This window comes from Gouania willdenowi, chromosome 4 (assembly GCF_900634775.1).
Source record: "Gouania willdenowi chromosome 4, fGouWil2.1, whole genome shotgun sequence".
NCBI classification, from domain to species: domain Eukaryota; kingdom Metazoa; phylum Chordata; class Actinopteri; order Blenniiformes; family Gobiesocidae; genus Gouania; species Gouania willdenowi.
The window spans coordinates 43,684,443-43,709,426 of NC_041047.1; the positions used below are offsets into that span (position 1 = coordinate 43,684,443).

At 38.7% G+C, this 24,984-nt stretch overlaps 2 protein-coding genes across 4 annotated transcripts in view; one reads left to right on the forward strand and one right to left on the reverse strand.

Annotated features, from left to right (window-relative positions):
• Window positions 1-1,056: 1,056 nt before the first annotated feature.
• On the reverse strand, window positions 1,057-18,804 carry dohh (deoxyhypusine hydroxylase/monooxygenase). 2 transcript variants are annotated; one of them, XM_028445551.1, is made up of 6 exons: window positions 18,602-18,804; window positions 14,707-15,025; window positions 10,592-10,759; window positions 6,021-6,097; window positions 1,592-1,841; window positions 1,057-1,521 (listed from the first exon to the last, which is right to left on the reverse strand). In XM_028445551.1, exons 2-6 carry the CDS (start codon window positions 14,810-14,812, stop codon window positions 1,193-1,195), a joined length of 930 nt encoding a protein of 309 aa, XP_028301352.1. In that variant the 5' UTR covers window positions 14,813-15,025; window positions 18,602-18,804; the 3' UTR covers window positions 1,057-1,192. The 2 variants fall into 2 exon arrangements, with proteins under 2 accessions (XP_028301352.1, XP_028301351.1); XM_028445550.1 differs by lacking the exon at window positions 14,707-15,025 and having other exon boundaries at window positions 18,567-18,804.
• Window positions 18,400-24,984, forward strand: part of uhmk1 (U2AF homology motif (UHM) kinase 1) — a 53,877-nt gene continuing 47,292 nt past the window's right edge. For both annotated transcript variants that reach the window (XM_028445548.1, XM_028445549.1), the window contains exons 1-2: window positions 18,400-19,377; window positions 20,415-20,541. In XM_028445548.1, coding sequence (XP_028301349.1) covers window positions 19,116-19,377; window positions 20,415-20,541 — 389 coding nt within the window. In that variant the 5' untranslated portion in view covers window positions 18,400-19,115. The remainder of the gene's footprint in view (window positions 19,378-20,414; window positions 20,542-24,984) is intronic.

A 24,984-nucleotide genomic window follows, 5' to 3' on the forward strand; every position in this document is an offset into this window, starting at 1 on the left:
GATTATTTCATTTTCCAGCAAGACTTGGCAAACGACACTACCAAAGGAACCAAAAGCTGCTTTATTGACAATGGGATCACTGTGCTTGACTGGCCTAAATCCCATAGAGAATATATGGGCTACTGTCAAGAGGAAGATGACCTCCGTGCCACGCCTCAATGATGCAGTAATCCAAGCAAAACGAGGCAGATTTTTCCCAAGCCTGAAATGTCTTTAGATATCTTTTTTTTTTTTTAAATTGAGCTTATGTAATATCCTAATTTTCTGAGACACTGAGATGTAGGTTTTTATATTTGTAAGCCATACATCCAAAATGACAAAAATAAATGACTTGAAATATTTAATTCTGTCACAAATCTATAGGAGTTTCACTTTCTGAAATAAACTAATCAAGTCCAATTAGTTTAATTAAACACAGCTGGACAATGAAGGAGCAGAACCATCTCAAGGAGGATCAGAAGAAATGGACAGCATGTGAGTTAAATATAACTGTCAAAGCAAAGGGTCGGAATACTCTTCCATAGAATACTTGTGACCATGAGATATTTTAAATTTGCAAAAAAATCTACAATTCTGGTGTTTACTGTCAAGATGGGGTGCTGAGTGTACATTAATGAGAAATAAAATGAACTTTTTTTATTTTAGGAATTGGCTGCAATGAAACGAGTGAAAACTTTCCGAATTCTGAATACTTTCTGTACCCACTGTAAGTGGTGGCCATGATAAAGAGCATCTGAATTCTCTTTGAGCTAAGGAAGAGGCTCAATGCTTCCTTTTTGACCTCCTTTAGCCTAGGAAACGCTGATGCATCCTTTACCAAAAGAGACAAGATAATGTTGACCCACAATACCTTGAAGCAACAACATTTAAAAGGACATGCACACCTGAGCGCTTAAACTTACGATGACCAACCAGGGATGGAGATCATGTAAGTTACCAATGCAATAATATACCTTGAACAACTTTAAATAATCTAAAACCCATATCTTATTATATGTAAGATATATTATCAGATTATAACTAACATAAAACAGACACTGTGGTTAAAAAAAGGGATCATGGGATTATGTTTTATTAAACATAATTCATATTTCTGAGTGGAAGGTGAGTGTGAGCAACCATTCTCAATGTGACGCAGTCTGAGGCTTTAATGGGTTTATTTTCCAACAGGTGAATGATCAGTCCATGATCATTAACACAACAGCTGAGAGCACTCCTTTACTTTGACGAGACCATCTGCATACTGGAACTGGTCACTGTTTTCATAGTCCAGCATGTCCAGGGCAACCTCACAGCTCTCCTTTACGACTCGCTCCTGGTCTCCACGGTAACGCTGCAGCACAGCCAGACACTCGTCTTTGCCAATAGAGCCGAGAGCCTCAGCTGCTTCGTGACGCACCATGGGATTCTCCCCGGAGCGCTCCAGGGCCGCACGCAGGGCTGGGACGGCTGCTGGGTGCTGCATCTGACCCAGCACGTATCCGATCTCATGTCTGAACAGAGCACTGGAACACTGCAGGCCTGAACAGCACAGGGCAGGGCTTAGTGCTCCTCACATCACTTCTCTGAGCCATGTTTTGTTGAAACCTACCATCTCCCAGGGCCAGCACGGCCTCCTCAGTGCCCAGGTTACGCAGGGCAAACATGGCACGGTAGCGCTCAAATAGCGGAAGGCTCTCGTCCAATAGGATGGAGCGAAGCTCTGAAGTCTTGCTTCTTACTGCGGGTGGAGCAGGGTCTACCGAGCTGTAGGGATTCCCATCTGTGCTTCCATCCTCTAACTGTTCTCCACGCTGCAGCCACTCCAGACGCCCAACAGCCAGCTGACACGTCTCTGCCACCTGCAGGGCAGGAATGGAGCATCGTGGCGTTATGTAGCACACTGCCAAAACTACAGAAGAAGAAAAGCGAAAGTTTCTAGAATTCTTAATTCGATTGCATACCAATTTTCAATTAGTGATGACTTCATTTAATTTTTGATTATTGGTCTTTCTATTACAGTCAGTCAGCTACTGAATTATTTAATTTATCTTTTGAGTAACACCTCACAGCACCTTAATTATTGTCTAATGTGATTTAAAAACCAAACCTAGACAATTTCTGCAAAAATCGTGACGGGGCTCCAGGCGGTTTCCGGACGCTGACGCATTACCAAAGCAATCGCATTAGCGTAGGGTTAGCATTAGCCTAATTTTAACAGCCAAACGTTAGCAATAGCCTAGTGTTAGCATTAACCTAGCTTTAGCATAATATTAACTTAGTGTAAACATTAGCATTAACCTAGCGTTAGTATTAGCCTATTGTTAGCATTAACATTAACCTAGCATTAGTATTTGCCTATTGTTAGCATTAACATTAGCTTAGCAATCACATTAACCGAGCAATAGCATTAACGTGGCAATAACCTGGCATTAACCAGTAAAACCAGGTAGAAGTCCAATTTACACAGTAGTATTTGTTAAAATCCCAGTATGAAAGTTACATCTGGTTGGTTTGGAATCATGTCCATACCAAGCACCTCAAGGTTCATGGAAAAACGACCCGACGACATGGCCACATCTTTAATGGTCTGCTATTTGCGAGTAGCTCATTAACAGCGCTGCCGTCTACACAATGGATAAGACGAGGACTTACAAAAGCTTGGATGCATATATTTTCTTTAAGGTAGGCTTATGTATGTGTTTTTGTCTATATAGGCCTGTGTCATCATGATAATTGGTTCGTTACGTGGCTATGCTAGGCTAGCACCGCTAATAATATAATAATACAGCCTAAATTAAAACATAAAAGGGTATATGAAGCACATCTGTTAATTTAATATACTTACAGTTCATATACAAGTCAACACATTGCATATTTACTGTTAATTTCACGTTGCTTGTCTTCAGGTTAGACATACTAGCCGTAAACATTTCAGTCATTACTGAATAAATTACAATTTAAATGTAGGCTAATTCATAATCAATGTCATAAAATCAGTCAGGAAGAAATCAGATCCCCAAAATACACAACCTTCATTAACGAAATGTCTAATGCAAACATACGACCACTTTGATTTTGGGCTCCATGTAGTTCCATCTACGTTTGTTCACCTCAGTGCTCGGATCCATAATTTCCGTTTCTGGCCTTTTTCTGTCGGTATTCTGTAAAAGAATATCTTTTCCTTCAGCCAGGCGTGGTTATGACAGCCAAATACTACGCAGGATTATATAATAAAAATCAGCGGTAAATAGTGGTTGTCAGGCAAATGATTACCACTCTTAAAATGGCGGCGCGCGTTGCGTAGTCAGGTGCTGACGTCACGCCAAAAGGTGTCTAATACAGCCTAATAATACAATTCATATACAAGTCAACAAACTGCATATTTACTGTTAATTTCACGTTGTTTGTCTTTTCATTTTGTTTTAATTACATATTTTCTTTTACTCATGCTCACTCATGTAATTCTCTGGCATTCACTAATGACTGCTTACACAGATTTGTTGCAGACGTTAGATTTTAACACTTTTTGGAAGGAGTGTATATTTGTGGCACTTGTGATTGGCTGATATTCCATGCTGACTTACGTCGTTCGTTCTCCCGTGGGAAACACCAACATTTTTGCTACAAATATTACAAAATGCATAACTGTGACCCATCCTTCTCTTTTGGAAGGTAAACTCTCTGTCCCATTTTCCAAGGTATTTTCACAAGTTCTTTGTATTTTTCACCAGAGCATGTTCTTACATTCATTCATCTCTTCAGAGTTTGTTCCTGCTGTTGGCACTAATCTTGCAAGAACTGCCACCGAGGCCACTGCAGGTGGCAGTTCTCGCGAGGTCAGTTTAGAGAGGCAGAGGAATGTTTTTATTTATTTATCTTTTAATTATTACTACATTATAATACGGGATATTTACGAGAAAATACTAATACGGGACAATGGCGGGAAAGAGGGGCATGCATGAGTGGGTGTGCCTGTCGACGCAGACTTCATTCCTCGCTCTTAGAGAGGGTGATCACCATAGCGATTGTCTTTTGCTATCCACACACTCGTCATTGTTTTCAGTCAAAAAACTGCACATTACAGTAAAACACATGGCTATTTAAGCGGCTATTGTGATTGTGAGTCCGAAACACGCTGCTCTACGGTGTGTGTTTATCACATCAGCAGCAGAGTCAGTCAGCTGTTTCAAACACTCACATTAGCTGCTACGTCGCTTGTCATCCTCACCTATTCTGACCACAGGAATAGTCCATTTATGATAATAGCCCACTGTTTTGTCCAAACGCTGCATCACATTGGGTCCCTAACATGTCAGATAATGTCAAAGGCAATACAAGGTGGTATAACGACAACTAAAAATTTAACTAATTGTGAGCGCTCATAATGCACTTTGGAATGTTTGTATACTGGATAATCTATATCCTGAAAGTAAATATATTATTTGTGGATAAAGGAACTAGTGGTTAAGGGAGAAGGCTGGGTCACTGGTTTGATTTTCACCTGGTCCATCACTGTGGGATGTTGATCAGTCCCCAACCCCATTCTCCCTGGGCATCTACACCGTGGCTGCACACTGTTCATCAGGGATGGGTTAAATGCGGAGAACAAATTGTGTATGTAGCTTTACAGTATAATTTATGTTCTATCTTAAACTACAGTGTCTGTTCTACCTGTGTTTGAGAGGGAGAAGATCACATTCTTATAGGGTAGGAGGAGGGAGGATTGTCAGGAGGAAGAGTTTCCGCAATATGACATTACAACACGAGAAAAATCCAACTCGCCCGTTTGGAGTTGACTTTTGATAAAATGTGGAATAACAAGGGAGGGAGAAAACAACTTTTTCAACTTTGGCCCTCTGAATGAGGCTAAAGGAATGTATATCACTGTAGCAAAACCATTGTTAAGTTATTTTTTTAATAATACCACCCCTTTAAACGCCATGTGTGTGGTCCATTGGCAGCTTCCGCAGCATGTTCGCATCATTGTTTACTGTTAATTAAATGCACACAAACACTGTAGATACAGAAATTAGGCAGTAGTAGCAATAATAACGGAAAACACACACTTTGTGATTGACTCCGTTTAGCAGCGCTTCACTTTTTCCATGTAATGATGACAGTTGGTGAAGAAGTGTCACTGGATCGGTGCGGGCCAGGCAAAGGGCTTCCACGGGCCGGATCTTGGGTTGACTGGTGTAGCCAGATGCTACAGTATGTTGCTTTCAGGTGTCATTCATAGTTATACAACGCAACACACACCCTCCTCACCGCTATCTCACTTCCCCCTCTTTGTGTTCACATAATATGATTATTTATCCTCACGAGATTGGCTACACAACTGCCATGCTGACCAATCAATCTGCCTTGAGCAGAGCAGTGCTGAGCACTATGATAGCTCAGTGGCGAAAGGATGCGATGCATCACTACAGAGCCTTAATTGGCTTTTAGAGACAAAAATGTGGAGATGTTATCACTCTAGACTGGAACACAAAAGGATTAAGAACAGGAATAAAATCAAACAGTTTCACTTTCCCTTCCAATTGTGCTTTACTGTGTCTAAAACGGAGCCACTGTAGAATGTGTCCAACAGGAGAAATGATTTCTTCTAAAACTTTTAAAAACCTATGGTAAATGGACTTCATTTATATCGCCTACAGTGAAGCAGTCGCAAAGCCCTTTACAATATCAACTCATTCCCCCATTCACACACCAATGGGACTGAGCTGCCATGCAAGGCACTGGTCAACCACTGGGAGCAACATAGGTTTACATAGACGGGTATAGACTGGGATCAAATCTCCAACCTCTCAATCAGAAGACGACCCCTCTACCACCTGAGTCACGGTTGTCCCCTATAACTAAGTCTTAATTTTCAGTCAAACACGACTAAGTTGTTTTGGAGATAAAATGTCCTACAAACTCTTCACTTCTTTATAATGTTGAAACAATTACATTTTGTGTTTGTAAGTTTAGAAAGCTACCATTCATAATGTATTAACATTTTATTATTGCTCCAGGTTGTTGTGCTCTGTCCTTACCTCTATGACAGGATCTTTGCTGTATTCTTTCAGAAGATCCAGAACCTGAATGTCTCCAATGGCTCCCAGAGCTTCTCCTGTACGCACACACACACGCATGCACACAATACAGTTTTTGGGCTTTTCTTTCTCTGCAAAAACCAGAAACATTAATAAATAAAGAAAAAAGTTTTTTTAAAAATTGGATTAAAATGCATATAGGGCCAAATTCTCCGGTCTGGACTTAAGTGCTTTGTTACGTGCCTGCAGTTACACGCCCATCTCCTGCGTGTATTCTCCGGTGCAGGCTCCTGACACGCCCACCATGCGCAAATTGTAGTGTTGTGTTCAAGACCACACTATCCAAGACCAGAATGCACCGAGACCCAGACAAGACCAAGACTTTTGGGAGCCGAGACCGAGTCAAGACCAAGACCATAAAATTTAAAAAAATATATAAATAAATAAAATTATGACAAGGTTTGACAGTTAAATAACATTCTCTCTTTAATTTTAGTTTATTTGAAATACATTTGACGGACAAAAAAGGTGCCTGCAAAAAAATAACTAAAATATTAAAACTACTACTGCTACTGATAAATTCACAATTATTCTACATATTTGAAAACAAGATTTTTATGTCAGCTGAATGTACAGCATTTATTTCTGCAAAGAAATAATGATTCTCGATTCTGATTCTTTGAGTTTTGCAGGTCAACAGGTCACAGATTTCACAAGATACTTTTTTTAGTTTGAAAAAGCCTTTACACAGGCCATTTTTATTAATTCACTTAGTTGATATAGTTTAATTTGGTTGCTGTAATGTAACTGAGATATTCAATTAACAAAGGTTTCCAGCTGTAACTGTAAAAGTGAAACTTTCTGAAATAAAACTACAAACAAGGTGTCATCAGTTTAAAAAATAAAGAGCTACAGGTAGATGTGAAACTAAATAAAACAAACTCAAACTCTGGAACAGTCATGTGACAAATCAATCAACAGTTCTTGTTGATAATTATTATTATTCTGGATACAGTGGAAACAGAAACTATAAAAAATAATTATATTGTGAACCTGTTTATATTGTGGGGAACATATTATATACATAAATGTAATTGGAGTCTAAAGCCACAAAAAAACACCGCTTTAAAAAGAAAATAGACTACCGTATTTTTCGGACTATAAGGCGCACTCAAAATCCTTTATTTTTATCAAAAATTGACAGTGCGCCTTATAATCAGGTGCGCCTTATGTATGAAATTAACTACTGTGCTTCAACATACTGGACTGAAAAAGTGAGTGTATTGTTCTGAATTTTATGTGTTAAACCTGAACAATGTTGAGCATTATTGTTAATGAATTGAATAAAGTTTGACTTATCTGACTATTTTATTTAGCTTAATGGGTCTTAATAATAATAATAACAACAACAAACCGGTGCGCCTTATAGTCCGGTGCGCCATTTGTATGAAAATAGACCCAGTCAGACCCATTCATTGATAGTGCGCCTTATAATCCGGTGCGCCTTGTAGTCCAAAAAATACGGTAATATAAGACCTCTTTACAGTTATTTGAGTCATTCTGGGCTTGTGCGATTTGCGATGATGACGCGCTGGTGATGACATAATCCAAGATGGCGGCGGCCCGGACTACAGCCGACACTATGCAATAAAAGCCTTAAAAGATATGGATATACTGAAAAGAGTGGATGGACAGAGGCATAAACATGCTGACACACACGAACTTATTAAGCACGTAAACGGAACAGGCTTCACCAGGCAGCTGGCACTAGGACCCAGAGGTGGAGTAAGTGCGTCCCCCGTACTGCATTCGCAGGCTGTAATATCATCAGTTTATCATTTTACCAGTTATTAGAGCTACTGTCTTTACCAGGGAGATAATATTTATTCATGGTGATTGTTTACCGGTGATTAGCTCATATCTCCCTGACACCGTAGTCTCTCACTCACACACACACACACACACACACACACACACACACACACACACACACACACACACACACACACACACACACACACACACACACACACACACACACACACACACACACACACACACACACACACACACACACACACACACACACACACACACACACACACACACACACACACACACACACACATACATACATTAGGGAAGGTTGCGGTCATTATACGGGGTGGATTAAAGAATGAATAAAATATTATTTTATCCCGTTATTCTCCGTGTTATTATCACACTATAAAAAAGTTTAAAAATAGCAGGAATTAGTGCTGGTCTCGAACGGTCTTGAGAGAAAATCCTGAGTCCGGGCAGCCCGAGTCCGAGACAAGACCGAGTCAAAATGCTTCAGAGTCCGAGACGAGACCGAGACCTTTAAAATTTGGTCTCGACTACCAAAACACTAGCAAATTGAACAAAAGCACGTAGTCTGTCAATGAAGGCGGTTTGAAGCAAAGAAGGAGAACTGATGTCCTTTTTTGGGCTGTCTAGAAATCACGGAACATGGAGTTTTCCCAACGTGTGTAAATGTTATTGAAATCCATGAAAATGATAAAGCGATAAAGCAGTCATCATCATCTGTCATCAATATGGTACCTGTGAGCTATAAAGCGTGACCAAGTATGAAGCTATCATTTCAACAGTGTGTTCTAAAGCCGAACATGGTACGTAGTAAGTGTTTAAGTAGGATAGGCTGCAAGTATCTTCATTGTTTGTTTTAATAACAATTGTCACAAATAAACATATGTTTTACATCATGTAAGTTGAAGTATTTTTCTTTACATGAAATGATTACTGATGCTACATCATTTTCAGCTTTAGGCTATCGTATGTCTGTTTGCCAGCAGGCCAACATGAGTAAGAGTGTGCAGAATAATTCTGTTTGTTAATTCCACTACACAAAATAGATGATCTCTGCAATTAGGTGGGGGAAAAAATGTTGTCAGTTAACAGTCTAATGAGTTGTAAAATATCAGCATATCAGACAGACAAAAAATCCAATAGCTATATCACTAAACATTTCTTTATTAGAACAAGATGAATGTTACAGTCACAATCCTGCTAGCTCGAGCACATGAACACATCTGTCAGAGTTTTGGAGCTATGACCGATAAACAACAGAAAGCAGAACATCAAACAGTAAAGAGGCATTAGTCACCAGACTTCCTGGTCCAGATTTTAGAACCTCCCATTTTACCTTTCAAAATTTCCCCAATTCTGTTTCACAGTTCACCCATTTCAGTATCAGTTTACACATTTCCTGTTTTGTTTTTGTCTCATCATCTTTCCCTGATCAAGACTCATTACACGCTATTAAACTTCTGCAGATCCTGCTACACCTGCTTAATGGAGTTAACTAATGTCATTAAGTTCATATTCATACACAGCAAAAATGCAATGAAACAAACACGAGCTGAGATCACATGAGACTTTGTGTGAGATTTGACGGCTTAAGGTTTGCTACATTAGGGCACCTGTTTCACAATGAAAAATATGGTGTACATGTGCTATTTTGTCCTAAACCGTGGTTGACCATAAGGCTGGGCGATATATCAAGTTTTTAATAAATATTGATGTATTTATTTAAGAAATGTAGCATAAGGACTATAACGTAATATTGATATAATTCACGTAACAATAAAAGTTTCTTCTGTAGAGCCGCCAGTACGCCTTTTTTCTCTTATCACTGTCTATCTTAACTAGGGTTGGGTATCGGTTAGGTTTTATTCGATACCGGTGCCTACTTTGTATTTTTCAACGGTTCCGGTGCTTAAACCGGTACTTTTAAAAAAAATGAAACTGCATACACTTTGTCAAAATACAATACCCTTTTAGTTTCAGGGCCAAATTGAATACAACATTACCTTAAATAATATATATATACAAGTAACATATGGAAATAATAAACAAAAACATTTAAATAATATCTAATAAAGCAATATTATATTAAACTACATAATACTGGAGATTAATATTGTTATCATGAATTTATTTGAAAATAATCATTCAAAAGAAAAAGACTCTTTATTTAATTTTTTTTTAAAGCTATAGAGAGCCATTGCAAAAGAGTCAAAGAGCCCCATGTGCTCCTGAGCTAGCCAATCTGGTGTTAAAGCTTGGGTTCAACATTTTGTCTTTGGCATTGTTCGGCTTTTAAGTAAACTTTGTGTGGTCTTTTATCCTCTAGCTATCAGTTACAAGCAATGGGTGTGCTAAATCTGCTGAGTAGCGGCACGGACAACAACTGGGTGGGTGGCGGGGCACTGAAATGTTCATTCTTATTCGGTCTGGTTACTACCGTTAACGTCAAAAACGGTGCCATATTGGTACCGTGTTTTGGTACCCAACCCTAATCTTAACACTGCCCCGCCTCTCTCCCGCTCTGTCCCTAAGTGAAACGCAACATACACACGCAAAAACAGCAGAATTACCATACCCACTTTATTACAAGAAGTAAGGAAGTGGGTGTGGCTTATTACCAGGCTAGGGACTTGATAGGGTTGAATAGAATGTCATTGTTAAATGAGACTCATCACTTCTACATGTCACCTGATGTGACCCTGAGCATTGATGATTGTTCTTACCTGCTTCGTGCCTGACCATTGGCTCCTGCTGTGTATCTTTGAGAACCAACGTTAGAGCGGGAATGGCCCTCGTGTCCTGCATCTGTCCCAGGCAGTAAGCCAGCTCGTGCTTCAGCAGAGCCGATTCATCGCTGAAGCCTTTGCTGATCCATTCTATAGCTTCAGCCCCTGACAGACAGCCAGACAGACAGCCAGACAATCAGCTCGATTTATTGGTCAGGCTCAAAATTTAGATTTTTAACTAAATAATAACTCAACAGTTATCACAGGAGAGCTCCTGATACTCTATGTGTGTGTGTGTGTGTGTGTGTGTGTCAGGAGCTGGGTCTATAGAAGGAAGACAAAGAAGCCATTGAAGAGAAGTTCAGAGAGAGACTCAAAGAAAGGAATGTCCCTGAACACATCAATGAAGAGCTCCACAAACTGAGCCTGCTGGACAACCACTCATCAGAGTTCAAGTTGGTCACACGCACGATTTGTATCTACCAGTTGATCACACCTATCGAACTTTTTTCTGTTAATGTACATAGCTCTAAGGCTGCGCTTCAGTAAATACAAAAATGACAAAAATCTCAGTTTTGCCACTGTTAAATTTGAGAAAAAAATTGTTGATCTACGTTTCGATTTCAATATGAATATTGGACACATGTTTAAAACTTGGTAACATTTAAAAATCAATAATGTGGAGTTGGGATAAGAGAATTGTTCAGTGTAGCAGAAAAAGCTTCCCAAGCAACTACTGTATGTTAACTCATCTCCTAAAATACTAAATGTGCTGCACACCACTCAAACTTGACATCTTGAAAATATGTCCAATATTTATGAAGGTAGATATGTTGCAATATGTGGAAGCTTGTAGATTGTGATGTGAGCTTGTGTATAAAAAAAACCACACATGAAATAAATTTAATGTCAAATGATGGGATTTGCTTCAAATAACGTTTACAACCCCAACTCTCTGATTACAACTAGAAATGCCCCCCTCCCATCTCTACAAGCACAATTCTGTTTTGCTACAGACATCTCGCAAAATATGTTGCAAAACTCAAGCAGCGCAGATTGACGCGAGAAAAGTAGTTTGTGTTTCTGTAGCGGCAGATTCGAGAAGTTGTAACTGGAGTTGTGGTTGTAAACGATATTTGACGCAAGTAATCAAAAAACATGCAAATAATAACATAAATAAATACATTCTGCAAGCTCTCACATCTAGGGTTGCCACCTGTCCCTTAAATTATGGAATAATTCCTTATTTGGCCATTAAATGATGTGTCCTGTACTGTGCAAAAACGGAACACTGTTTGTTCTGTATTTGCATAAATGATCAGAAACACTAGACTTGTCCGTTGGATTGCCACACAATAATGCAGGAAATGCCAAGGCCAGCAACATCATGGTGGTGGGATCTACGTAGGACCCCTGCTCTCTGTGGTGGGTCCTGTGTACCTGGCTGTGTGTGGTGCTTTCACGGACTGTTGGACAGAGAGAAAGAGGACCCTAAACATGTCCAACTTTAGACAGTTTGCAGTGTCACACGGTGGACTGTCTGACATCAAACAGCCTCAGGAGAACAACACTGTAGATATGAACTATCTGGGAAGTTTTTCATACAACCATCATCTCCTGAGGCTGATACAGTAAGACACATGGTTGAAGTGTAAGCTTGTAAGATTGATTAATTTGAGAGACTACTGTGATTTGATTTAATGTTTAGGATGTGGAGGTTTTAAAGTTGAATGAAAGATCATTTATTTATTATTACAGTAGTATTAGGAAATATGAATAAGCATGTTATGTATGGCCTTTTAACAAAAAATAGGCTAATATTAAAAAAATAAATACATTATTATTTTATATTATATATATTAGGTTAAAAATGTTTGTAGAGATTTCTGTATATTCTTGTGGCTCCCAAACTGGGGTATGTGTACCCCTAGGACAGGGGTCTGCAACCTGTGGCTTTGGAGCCTCGTGTGGCTCTTTGACTCCTTTGCAATGGCTCCCAATAGCTATAAGAAAATGTTAAAATAATGAATTATTTCTTACAGAAGATGTTAATGATTAATGACATTGACACCAAATAAAATCATGATAAAACAATTAGTCAACCAAAAAATAAATCACATTGTGCAATAACTACCATCAACCATAAACTTTCCTTACGCCTTATGTTTTAAATCCCTGGTAAGATAACTAAAGCAACACAAAGACTCTTCTGGAAGAAAATAGATTTTATTTGTGTGGGAAAATATTTAATTAACTGCCAACATGCCATATTAATAAGCATGCTTGATATGTTGCAAGAATCTAGCAATTAGTATTTCATATACATATATATGTTGACCGACATGATCATGTGTTATCTAATTTAAGTGACTTTTTGTAGCACCACAATTTTTTTTAAATTATTATTAATAATACTATTCGATATAATTGTAAATAGAATTGTATACACTATATTGTCTTCATTGAGATGGCATTTTTTCAGCTCCAGAAGGATTTTAATCCAGGTGAGAGGAAGTAAAATGGCTCCTTTGAGAATAATGGTTGTAGACCGTTTCCCTAGGTATACTTAAACACCTTTCAGGAGGTACACAAACATTGAAGTTTTTTTTTTCAACATTATAGTTTTTTTTCTTGTTTTTTTTTTTACATGCACACGCTTTTTTTTTTTTTTTTTTTTTTTTTTAATCGATCAATCATAATTTGTTGCACAACTCTCCAAAATGAAAAAAAAAAGGCCTAAATTCAAGGTTAATGTCGGACGAGGGACGAGACACAGGAAAGAGTTTAGACGAGCCTACAGACACAATATCGTTTGGTAAACACTGTTTTATGTCAAAATGTTTCTATTTTTGAGGATTGTGTTCACTGTCTCATTGGTATTCCTCATTTTCTTTTCTGGAAGGTGGAAACCCTACTCACATCACATTCTACAAGCTCTCACATTTTGCAACTTATCTACCTTCATAAATATTGCCAAAACAATGTCCTGTTGGCTACTTGAAGCGCCCTGAGGGGTATTCCATAAAGGAGGGTTAACAAACTCTGAGTCTATCCAATAAACTCTGGGTCAACATACCCCACGATGGGAAACTCTGGAAATCGGATTCCATTACAGCTGGTATGAAGTGGGTCAATCAACCATAAGTATGTAAACCTTGGGTTACTGACGTGCACGCGCACGATAAAAAGCCATCGTCAATGGATCGAAGATGACTTGAGCTGCCATGGCAACCACCCGGAAAATAGTGATTTATTCACCGTAATGGGTGAAATAAGCCGACAGATTTAACTGTATAACAATATAAAACAACAATCGAGCCTTAAAAGTGGATTCATTTAAATTATCATCTCCTCCTTTATATTATCCACAGGTTTTTATCCAGAGAACTTTACTACAGACGTCAGTAGATGTTTTAATGCAGATCAACCTCTTAGTGCAGGGGTGTCCAATTCCGGTCCTCGAGGGCCACTATCCAGCATGTTTTAGATGTTTCCCTCTTCCAACACACCTGATTCAAATGATTAGGATCGTTATCAGGCTTCTGCAGAGCTGGATGAGGAGTTGATCATTTGAATCAGGTGTGTTGGAAGAGGGAAACATCTAAAACATGCTGGATAGTGGCCCTCGAGGACCGGAATTGGACACCCCGTCTTAGTGTCTTTCACTAAATGATCTACATCCACAATGTTATAAAGAAAACTACCATTTGCACAAAAAAAAAAAAAAAAAAAAGTAAAGCAACACATTAGTAATGACGTGAGCACGTCTGTGGTGTGTGATGTTACTAATGTGTTTCAGGGAAAGTGTCAAGGTTCATTAAAGTGTTTAGAAACGGTGTTCAGGTGGGCGGAGCCAGGGAGAAACCCAGGGTTTCTTTGATAAAACCTGCCAGCGACCAGGTTTAGTTCACGGACAATGTTGCCATGGTAACATACTCAGAGAAGAACATACCTCGCGTTTAGGAATGGGATACTCAGAGTTTCCCTCATTTGAGCCTGAACATACTCAGAGTTTGAACATAACCCGCTTTATGGAATACCCCTCTGTTCTAATAAGCGCTGATAAATAAAAGATGTTTGGGCACAGTTATAAACTCATCTGTGTGTATTACCTCCCAGATTCTTCAGGGTAAACAATGCTCGGAACCGCTGTGTCAAGTTCAGTCCTGGGTCCACAAGAACCCGTCCTATAGCCAAGACCTGTTCAGAACTTGCCATGTTGTGAAAGACCGTAAGCAGCAAGTAGTACGAAACGTTGTCGCGTTGGTTCCTGACTGCTGCTGCTGCTTCTTCTTCTTCTTCTTCTTCGGGGGTTACAGGAGGATCCGGAGCTCCACTGATGCCTTCTGCTTCTTCATCTTCTTTTTGGGTTTTATGGCAGTTGGGAAACTAAAATGTGCATTACCGCCACCTACTGGATTCTAGGTGGACCTGAATTAAGAGGACATAAAATAAAATAAGTAAAGTAAATAACCCATCACCCCTCCCATTAGACCACCAGAAATTCACCACAGTCATGTAGTGAATGTCCAGGAGTCCAACAGGATACTCCCTTATGCTACGTTCACACCAAACGCGGCTTCTGCGGCACAAGCGAACACATTACATGCAAAGTCAATGGTTTAGACGCGCTGGGAGGCGAATTATTCGCCGGTGGGGCGGCGCGAACTGTTTCGCGCGTTGAACGCGAATGCTGCGGCAAGCGCGCTCCCGATTTTCGCGTTGTTCGCCGTTCGCTTGAGTTGAAAATATTGAACTCCAGCGGCAGTTTCGCGTGACGCGCAGGCGCGAAAGCCAATCAGAGTCCTTGTTGGCAATGACGTCAGGCAGGCAACACGGAAACCAGTATTTTCACCCGTTCAACCATTGAGGAGAAGCTAATCGTAGCGGTGTGTGACCACCGGGAGCCTGTTATTTTAACCGGGACCAGGAAGGATTTGGCGTGGAGGAGAATCAGCGAGGAGGTGGAGCAGCAGGTAAATGTTCTCTCTGTAGTTTTCATCTTTGAAAATCGGCAGTGAGTGAGGATAGCATTAGCTAATGATAGCATTAGCCGCTAACACCAGCTATTTTCACTTATGGGTTATGAGAGGAAAAAAAAGTCAGTAGAACCGTGGTGGGTCAGCTGCAGGAACATCCAAACGGTGGAAATACCCTGTGGTCATGTCCTTCATCGACCCCTTTGTTTCACCGCGAGAGACAAGCAGCAACATGGGGTAGATGGTTGTGGAAGACAGGACCGCAGAGTATGGTAACCCATCAGAGACTGGAGGTTTGTTTATCAGTGCAGACATATAGAAATATATACCAGGTTAATATTCAGGCCTTTATGTATCACAGGGCTTCTTCTAGTGGGGGATCTAAATCTAGTTTAATGATTTAAAATGTATAGTAATGTGTTTCATATATTGTTTGCTGTCACTCAGAGGTAAACAATCAGATGAGTGATGGAGAAGGACAGGGAGGGGGAACAGATAGTGCTCAGGGAGCAGGAGAAGATGATGATGATGATAATGATGCTGCAGCAGCATCTCCTGCAGAAACAAGTGCAGCCAAACCATCTGATATGAACATGACAGAAGTTGTTTTGCATTCTGTTATAAATAAAATGTATCTATAAATGCTTGGTATATCAGTGATGACAATGTTGATCATTACCTCATTTAATGTTTAATTAAAATATATCTATGATCTTATTTAAGTAACAGTGACTTGATAAGCTATTTTATATGTATATATATATAATGTTTGTTTATTTTTAAGGAAAAAGAGCACAGAAGAGGTCCAGCCAAGGCTCTCCAAGAGAGGTGGAGCAGCTTATCCTACAGACCTTCAGGAGACCACCTCCTCACCACCAGCTCTGACTGAGGATGAGATGTTTTTCAGAGACCTGCTTCCTATCCTGCAAAAAGTGCCACCAGAATTTATGGAACGTTAAATTTCAAAGTTTTAAACTTCTTGATTATCATCCGGTAACACTAAATTTGGAATATTTTAATTAGGTTTTGGATTGGGCTGGATGGGCTGGGGTGGGCGGCACTCTTTGCATGGCAGGAACCACATTGTGAATAGTTTTTTTATACTAGTTTGTTTATTATGTAAGTTTTATAATATTGAAGTAAACAGTTTGTTTAAAATTGAGGTATTATGTTAATGTACATGGTGTTCTTTCAGAATTGTTGATTAAAAACACATTTTAAAGTGTACTTTTGCTTTCTTTTTAATTTCTATCAATGCATCTTAACAGCTTTGTGTACACCACATCAAGGTTATATATTTTGTTCATACAAGAATATATAGTTTCCTCATATTGATTCTGTGTGAGACTTTTAATGCCTTAAATTAATTTCAGAGGTGAGGTTTCTTGGATTATTTCTTTCTGGTTAAAAATGAAGCTGACAGACGTTTCTCTCCCCATTCTTCCATATTTATTATACACATGTTAATACAGTAGGAAGTTTGCTCTATAGAAGTATGTGGTTGGCTCTTAAAATAGTCGTTTTGGGTGTTCTGGTGGAATATGTCTAGCCATGGAACGGCTCCTGCAGAGAAGTACGATGTGAAGACCTCTCGTCCATAGCTGTTAGCTGTGGTCCTGAAGGAGTCACCTGTGGTCAGATACCTGCACAGTGAACAACATAGAAAAGCTCAGATCATTGATAATCAGATATATATAATGTGGGTGTGTACGTGTGCATAAAAGGTGGAGAGATTAGAAAGAACAGGCCTTATCTGCCAGATGACAATAATTAACAGTAGTAAATAAATAATGATTTATTAATAAGAGTTAAAAACAATAAATATTATTAATGAAACAAGCCTCATCTTCCAGAATAGATCTCCAGAGGACAAAAAATAACAATAGTAAATAATTTATTATAATGATTAACTTTTATTTTAGTTGTAATATATTTATGATAAAAAACAATAAAGCAGGGATTAATATAGTATCTATCTTTATTGTGTATTTGAGAGATGTGTCTGATGAATCATGGCATCTTCGGTTGCTTATGAAACTTACCGGAGACAGACACACAGTCGTTCGGCTGCAGAGATGGAGCTCCGGTAGTTGGTATCCTGCCGGGACATCCGTGGGCCAATCCGACCCAGCAGGTCGTCGAATCGGGCGCTGGTCATCCACGGGTACCGCTGGAAGCAGTCATCATCCAGCTGTAGCTTCTGAAGCGGTCAGTGAAGCTCACCGAGTTGGATGTGGCGCTGGTTAACCTGGTGAAGCCAGGAAAGCCGACGTTCCTTCCGAGGTTAGGAGCAGTGAATTAACGGAGGTCCTCCATAGTTGATGGTGGAAACAAACAGAGCCTGGTTGTCGCCGTTTGGGAGTCTGGTGGGCGGAGCTTCGCTTCAGACGCGAATGAAGCGAATAGGGAAACATTTTTTGATCCCGCGAATCCTGCGGAAGGTTTCGCGCGACAGACGCGAACGGTCCCGCAGAAAACGCGTTTGGTGTGAACGTAGCATTATGCGGGATGCTTCTGCTTCTTCTTTGTGGATTTGTTATGGCGGTTTGTATCCATTTGGTGCATTACCGCCACCCATCGGCTCATGAGTAAACCAAATCTAAAAAGACCAATCTAACTAGAAATTACAAAATAAAAATAAAAATATCTAAAATAATTAGGGTTATAATCTCAGTACAGAGGTAAACTCAGTACGTGTCACCTGTGCTCTCCTCCACAATTTCAGCATTTTCTGCTGGATGCTTTTGCTTCTGTTTCTTTTTCTTGGGTTGGTAGAACTCTATAGGCGTATTACTGCCCCCCTCTGGTCAGGATTGTGAACCGGTGTGACGGTCTGAGTTCACGTCGTACTGAGTTCCTCTTAAAATCTCAGTACGTGACTCTTACGTACTGAGATGTACCCGTACTGGTATACTGATTTAAAAAGAATAATACATTAGGTTAACTGTTTTTTACTGCAATGTATATTATAATTATGTTTTTTGGAGACTTCCTGTTCGTATCCCAGACATGGTGCTTGGCTTGGTACCTGCGATTCCTGAGTTCCTTCTTGTCAGTGTCTGGTGATGGCGTGCCCTTCACCATGAAGAAGATTAACTTGTCTATCATTTCTTTGTGACATTGGAACCTCTCCTGCCTCGTATATTGAGCAGTTGTACATTGTTGTACAAGAAACGGAGCCATTCAGCACTCGTCAAATAACATTAGCTTTGAAACTATTTTTTTTTTTTTTTTATCTCAGCACGACGGAAGTAGAAAAAAGCTAAGCGGAAGTAGCATAAATTCATTTTCCGGTAGTGCGCATGCTCATAACTGATTTCAGACTGCTGTGAGCTCAGACCGTGACACCGGTCTTCGGTGCAATATGAGGGCAGTTCGTCGTTTGTTACGGAGCTTAAACTTTGTGGCTGAACTTAGGCTGAGAAGCTAACTGTACCAACAGTTTGTTAGATCAACTGAGCAGCCAACATGCACGAAGCTGCAGGCGCGCACAGCCTGAGGGACAGCTGCGTTTGACTCCTGCAGTCCGTTCGTCGTTGCCGATGGCTAACTGCGGTCCGCCTCAACGCCTCGAAGGTAGGGCTGACCAGGCCGTACAGCCAGTGCTCTTCGAAATATTCGGGGATATGTGGACCGTCCAATCGCGGCTCGGGCAGGGTTCCTCGGCCTCCGTGTACCGGGTCATCTCGGGCCGAGCCACCTCTGCTGCTGTCAAAGAGTTTAAGGCCGACACTAGGGGGGGAGATTACGGCTATCACAAGGAAAGGTCTGTACTGGAAGACATCCATGGACACAAAAATATCGGTAATTCCAACTGTTGTTCTCATTAAAATAATGCAAATGCAAGAGGAAATTAGTGAGCCTCTGTCAGGGTTGTAGTCAATTAATTTTTTCAGTTACAATTACATTTTCAATTATTCATGTTCAATTACAAATCAATTCTGATTACAGTGACCAGCATTTTTCCAATTACAATTAAATCACAATTATTTTGTATCCTTAGAAAGTCTATTACAATTACGTTCTCAATTATTGCAGTTAAATTACAATAAAATAACCTGAAATAAATATCCCAATAAAAGCTTATTTTCCTCTTGTTAGCTACCTGTTAGCATCTCTTATGTTAACAGGTCCTAAATCAGCTGTAAAATACACTTAAAACAAATATCTACCATCTAATTTATCTTGTTATGCTTCCTAATCATGGAAAATATTTTTGGTGTGGGCAAAGGATCAGTGAGGGAGTTTAAATGGACTTGAGTTTATACGGTGTTTAGGATATATACAGTGTATACGGGGAAATGACAGCATTGTTATAACTTACTAGCACTGCATATGGCTTTATGAACAATATTTTATTATTTGTTAGCTTAATTACATATGTGTAGAATTGTACATGGGTCCCCAGTTTTGTGTTAAATTCAAATTGACATTTTTTAAAATCTAATTTTCAAGGCAATTACAAAGTAAATTATCTAAACTCATTTACAATTTAATTATGATTACAACAGCAACAGATTTCATTTTATTTACACCATAATTGTATTTATCAAGTATGCAATTACAATAATAATTGATCCTGACCTGTCTTTGTGGTCATATCATTTTATCAAAAGCAACTAATGTTAGAGATGTGTGGTAGTGTTGGTCCAAAAAGTTGGGGATGCTGACTAACTTATTGATTAGGTTCGAATCACATAACTGGCAGGAGAGTTGGAGCTAATCACAAAGTCAAAAGTTGAAAAAGTAGAAATAAATACGTTTTCTTGTGGATCCTATGTACCTCAACACTGCTGTGCATTAGCTTAGCCACTAACACAGGATCAATGTCCTCCTTACAGTGAGTCTGTATGGAGTGTTCACCAATCACTGTGGTGGTGGGATCACCCACTGTCTGCTGCTGGAGCTGTTGGATGTCAGTGTGTCCGAGCTGTTGGTGAGAGGCAACAGTGAAGCACAGGGTGGGAGGTGAGTGCAATCACATGATTGACCATCACTACTTTCAATGTGGTTTAAGGGTTTGTGGTGGTGGGAGGGAGCAGTATGGCAGCTTTGCTTCTGTCAGTTGGTCCCAGAGCAGCTGTGGCTTCGGTAGTAGCTTACCACCACTGTGTGGAGTGAAAGAATAATGCAATGTAAAGAGCGTTGTGTCTATGATGTTGTGTTCTTCATTTGGATTGATGCACATCAGATCAACTGTGCCTTTATAATTCCATCTTTATTAAACAACTACATGGCTTAATTGTTTTTTTTTAAATTTAATTTATTTATTTAAAGGGACAATGCAAATTAGTAAACGTATAAATATGCCAGAATTAGCCAATGGCTACTTTCCATCTGTAGTCGCTGGCATATCAAGAAAAGACCTAGGTACAGTACAACATTCAAGACAAAAAATCATCACACAGATCATCCACACAATTAAACTTGAGACAAAAAACGTAAGGATAGTGGTCAATGGTCACGTCTGGTTCCTCTTCAGCCAACCTTTAAGTTTTGTTTTCAATACTATCAGTGTGGTACAGTCTCTGATGTCCACTTGGATGCTGTTCCAAACCTTGGTCCCTTTCACAGAAAGCACCTATTGACTAAATGCTGTGTTTATACACAGTCGCTTGATGGAGGCTCTAGTCACTCTACCACTTGTACTAGATTTGAACTTAATCAATTCATTCAAGGATGGTGGAGAGAGTTCATGCAGAATCTTATAAACCGAACAAGCCAGTTTAAATTTTCTAAAATTTTTAAAATTTAGAATATTATATAGAGCTGGGCAATATATCGAATATACTCGATATATCGCAGCTTGTAGTCTGTGCGGTGTTGAAAATGACCATACCGTTAAACTCGCGGACTTTTTTTTTTTTTTTTTTTTTTTTTTTTTTAAATATCTTAGTGGCATTATGCACAAAAGGTGCACTTAAATTTAGTGTTGTTTTGAAATGTCATCTTAATGACAACATGCACAAAAGGGCACTATTTGTTTTAAAATATTGTAGTGGCATTATGTACAAAAAGTGCACTTTAATTTTGTGTTTTGAAATGCCATGTGAGTTGCATCCTGCACTAATGTCTTGTTTTGAAATGTCTCTGTGACAATTTTGCACAGAACGTGCACTTTCTGTTGACAATTTTATGTTTGAGCCACTCACTGTTTAATAAATACAGTTATGTCAACTTTGACTTAGTTGTGATATCCCCTTTTTTGCATGAAAGTTTAAAATTGGCATATATTAATGCAGTATGATCAAGAATGTTTTAATGTAGACATATAGAATCATCATACTGGTGTGATTTTGTGCATCAAAGTGTTAATTCAAGGGTAATGCAAAATATCGAGATATATATCGTGTATCGTGACATGGCCTAAAAATATCGCGGTATTTATAAAAGGCCATATCGCCCAGCCCTAATATTATATTTTTCAAGTATTAAGCAATGATGAAATGAAAATGTTTTTTTATCAAATATTTTTAAAACTTTTTTATATAGAGACTCAATTGGTTTTAAAGTAGTCAGACAGTGACCAGTTAGTAGTGCAATCTTCAATATGTGAAAAGATTAGGGATGTAAGGTATCTCGGTTCACATCGATACTTTGAAAATTGAATCGCAGTACTTTTTTTAAACAGCAGAGGGCGCTATATATTTAGCCTTCTCTTGTAGGCGGCGGGCGGAATCTGCTACTACTTTCTTTCTGGCCGCCTTCTATTCTTAAACATGTTAATAAATGATTCCTTACCCCTTTTAACACCGAAAGAATATCTGTAATATTATCTGAATATCTGTAAAAGTCACGTTTTTCTAGCGAGCGCATAGCATCTCTTCTTCACTGCACGAATATCTGCATGCCAACCGACCACTGGGTTATCAGCGCCCTCTGCTGGTCCCCCTGATGTAAATACAGTGCAATGACTGTTTTTTTTTTTTTTTTTTTTTAAGTCCAATTGTTAAGGCACAAAATACATTTTCAGTTACACTTTTAAAAAGTAAAATAACTATTGATAGTAAACAATGAAAAACTGCATTGTTTACTATAGAACCAGAATTTAAATTAATAGGCTTCTTCTTCATTTGTATTATTCCTTTATTTATTTCATTCAAGATTTATTTTTAGTTAAATGGCATTGTTTTGAATAGTTTATCAAGGGATTATTTTGACAATGAAAAATAAAAGGAAAATAGTACAGTATTATCTAGTTTTTTTTCCCATGAAAAATAAAGGAATGTTTTTCAGTCATCATCTGTCTACAGTCCCATTTTGTAAAATAAATTGTGAGAGAATTTTATCATGATTTTTAAAGGACACAGTTGAGTCAAAGATAAACACCAATATATTTAAATTTGTCCACAATCTGTAGCTCCTCTCCTTTTATAAATACATTTGAGCTTGTTCTTGCTGTTGCTGTTGTGTAATGTTTGATGAATGAAGTTAAAATGCACTTCTTTCACTAACAGTCTGCGTGTCCTCCCTTTAACAAAAACGGCTTTAAGGGTGTACTCATACTGCCAGCTTGGGCCGTTAAAAGCTCACAGCCTGTAATGTGTGTTTTTTGGAGTTTTGTATTTTTGTATCTTTCTGTCTTTTTGTGCATTTTTTTGTATAATTATTGTTTTTTGTTGCCATTGTAGTGTGATTCTGGAGTCATTTTGTATATTTTTTTCGTGTAGTTTAATTTTGTGCATTTCTGTTGTCATTTTGTGTATGTTTTGTATAAATATTTAATTTTGTGTATTTTAAGTCATTTTCATAGTTTTGTTGTTGTTTGGTGTATTTCTCTGTAATATGTTTTTTTTGAGTCATTTTTTGTGTTTTTGGAGCCATTTGTATATTGTTGTGCATTTTTGTTTTGTGTACTTTTTGTATAAATATTGCTTAGTATATTGTTTTATTTTACTCATTTAGTATATTTTACTATTATTATATTTTTATTATAAAATAATTATCTCTTACACACGCAGGCGCATCAGCCACGCACATGCACATACTCCGTCACAGGTTGTTGAAATGCGTGTGTAGAAAAAAAAAAACGGACTATTTGAAACTTCCGGGAACTCTTCCATTGTCGCAACTCTCTCTCTAAAAGGCTTTCTGTGTGTCCAGCATGTACAGCCAAGCTGTGCATTTGGTGATATAGCACATGGTGAAAATATAAGCATTTATAATGCCGTATCCGTGGAGAAATTTGCTCTTCGCTTTCAACACAGCCTCGGCCATTGCCCGCCAATAACTTCCGGGTCCCGTCCGTCCGGTCTTAAAAGCGAACGGTCAAACAAACATGAAAATAAACGTTTTGAAACGTAATCACCAAATAATGAACAGTCAAAAAGTATGTTAACTCAAAAGAGAAGTCCACAGGAGCGTAAAACTTGTGAAAGAGCATTAAACTATCTTCCTCTCACTCGTTTGCCTGCGCGCAGGTCTGGTGCTACTCCAGGTTTTCAGCGAGAAATTGGCTCTGGCCGCTCACGTGACTCTAGCTCGCCACTGTGATTGGCTCTGGCACCGCACTATAAAACACCATTGCCCAGGAAACAATCCCTACCCTTAAAAAAGACAAAGTCGAAATTGTTGCCATGGAAACAGAACTAATAAAGAAATTTAAAAGATGCTCAAACCCCCAAAAGGCACATCTACACGATATGACAAGCGATGCGAGGTCTCCAACAGAGGATGAGATGGATAAACAAGGAGAAGAGATATGGCTGACCAAGATGGTACATAAACAGATTGAGATTTATACTAAGATTTCTGATAAGAATCTGTAATTTAGAACATTTTAGCTTGAAAATGTTAGCTTCTTTTCAGTCATTATATACAGACCTAGATCTAAGCTTCACAAAGTTGAAGAAAAAATTTCAAAACATAATGGAGATTTGGGAAATGTCCAAGCTATTTGAAGGCAAGACACATTATATTGAAAAACTAAGTGTTATTTAAATAACATAAAAGAAACTAGTTTAATACATTACATTAAATTAATTAATTCAAAATATTACTCATTTAAAACATTAAAAGCATCAGCCTATAAATATAAGGCTATAATTAATAAATTGATAAAATTAATTGTTATTTCAGACAATCAAATGAATCAATTTTGTTTGAGAAATTATAAAATTAAAAATTTTACCTTTCCTGAGGAAGACGAGAATACAGCGACAGCGACCACGTGGATCGGTGTCGAAGAATCGCAAGTTATCATATCCCCATTTTTAGATGGTGACACCGATATGGTCGAAATGGCGATATCTTTTTTTTCGTTTTCTAAAAGAACTGAAATCACATCTCCCAATGTATCTGTTAAACTGAACTTATGGAAAATACGTTTTTTCAAACTACTTCCCTCAATCACGAAGCAGAGATACTCCACCATTTTTCCCAACCTTTACTTAGTTGGCTTGCGCGTGCGAT

Bases quoted from the DNA above. Each gene is read 5' to 3' on its own strand.
- dohh (XM_028445550.1), bottom strand. From the start codon at position 18,756: ATGGCTCCGTTTCTTGTACAACAATGTACAACTGCTCAATATACGAGG. The intron at 10,760-18,566 runs GGAAGTCTCCAA...GCTGTCTGTCAG, and splicing joins CCATGTCTGGGATACGAACA to GGGCTGAAGCTATAGAATGG. The intron at 6,098-10,591 runs GTAAGAACAATC...GTGTGCGTACAG, and splicing joins AATGGTCAGGCACGAAGCAG to GAGAAGCTCTGGGAGCCATT.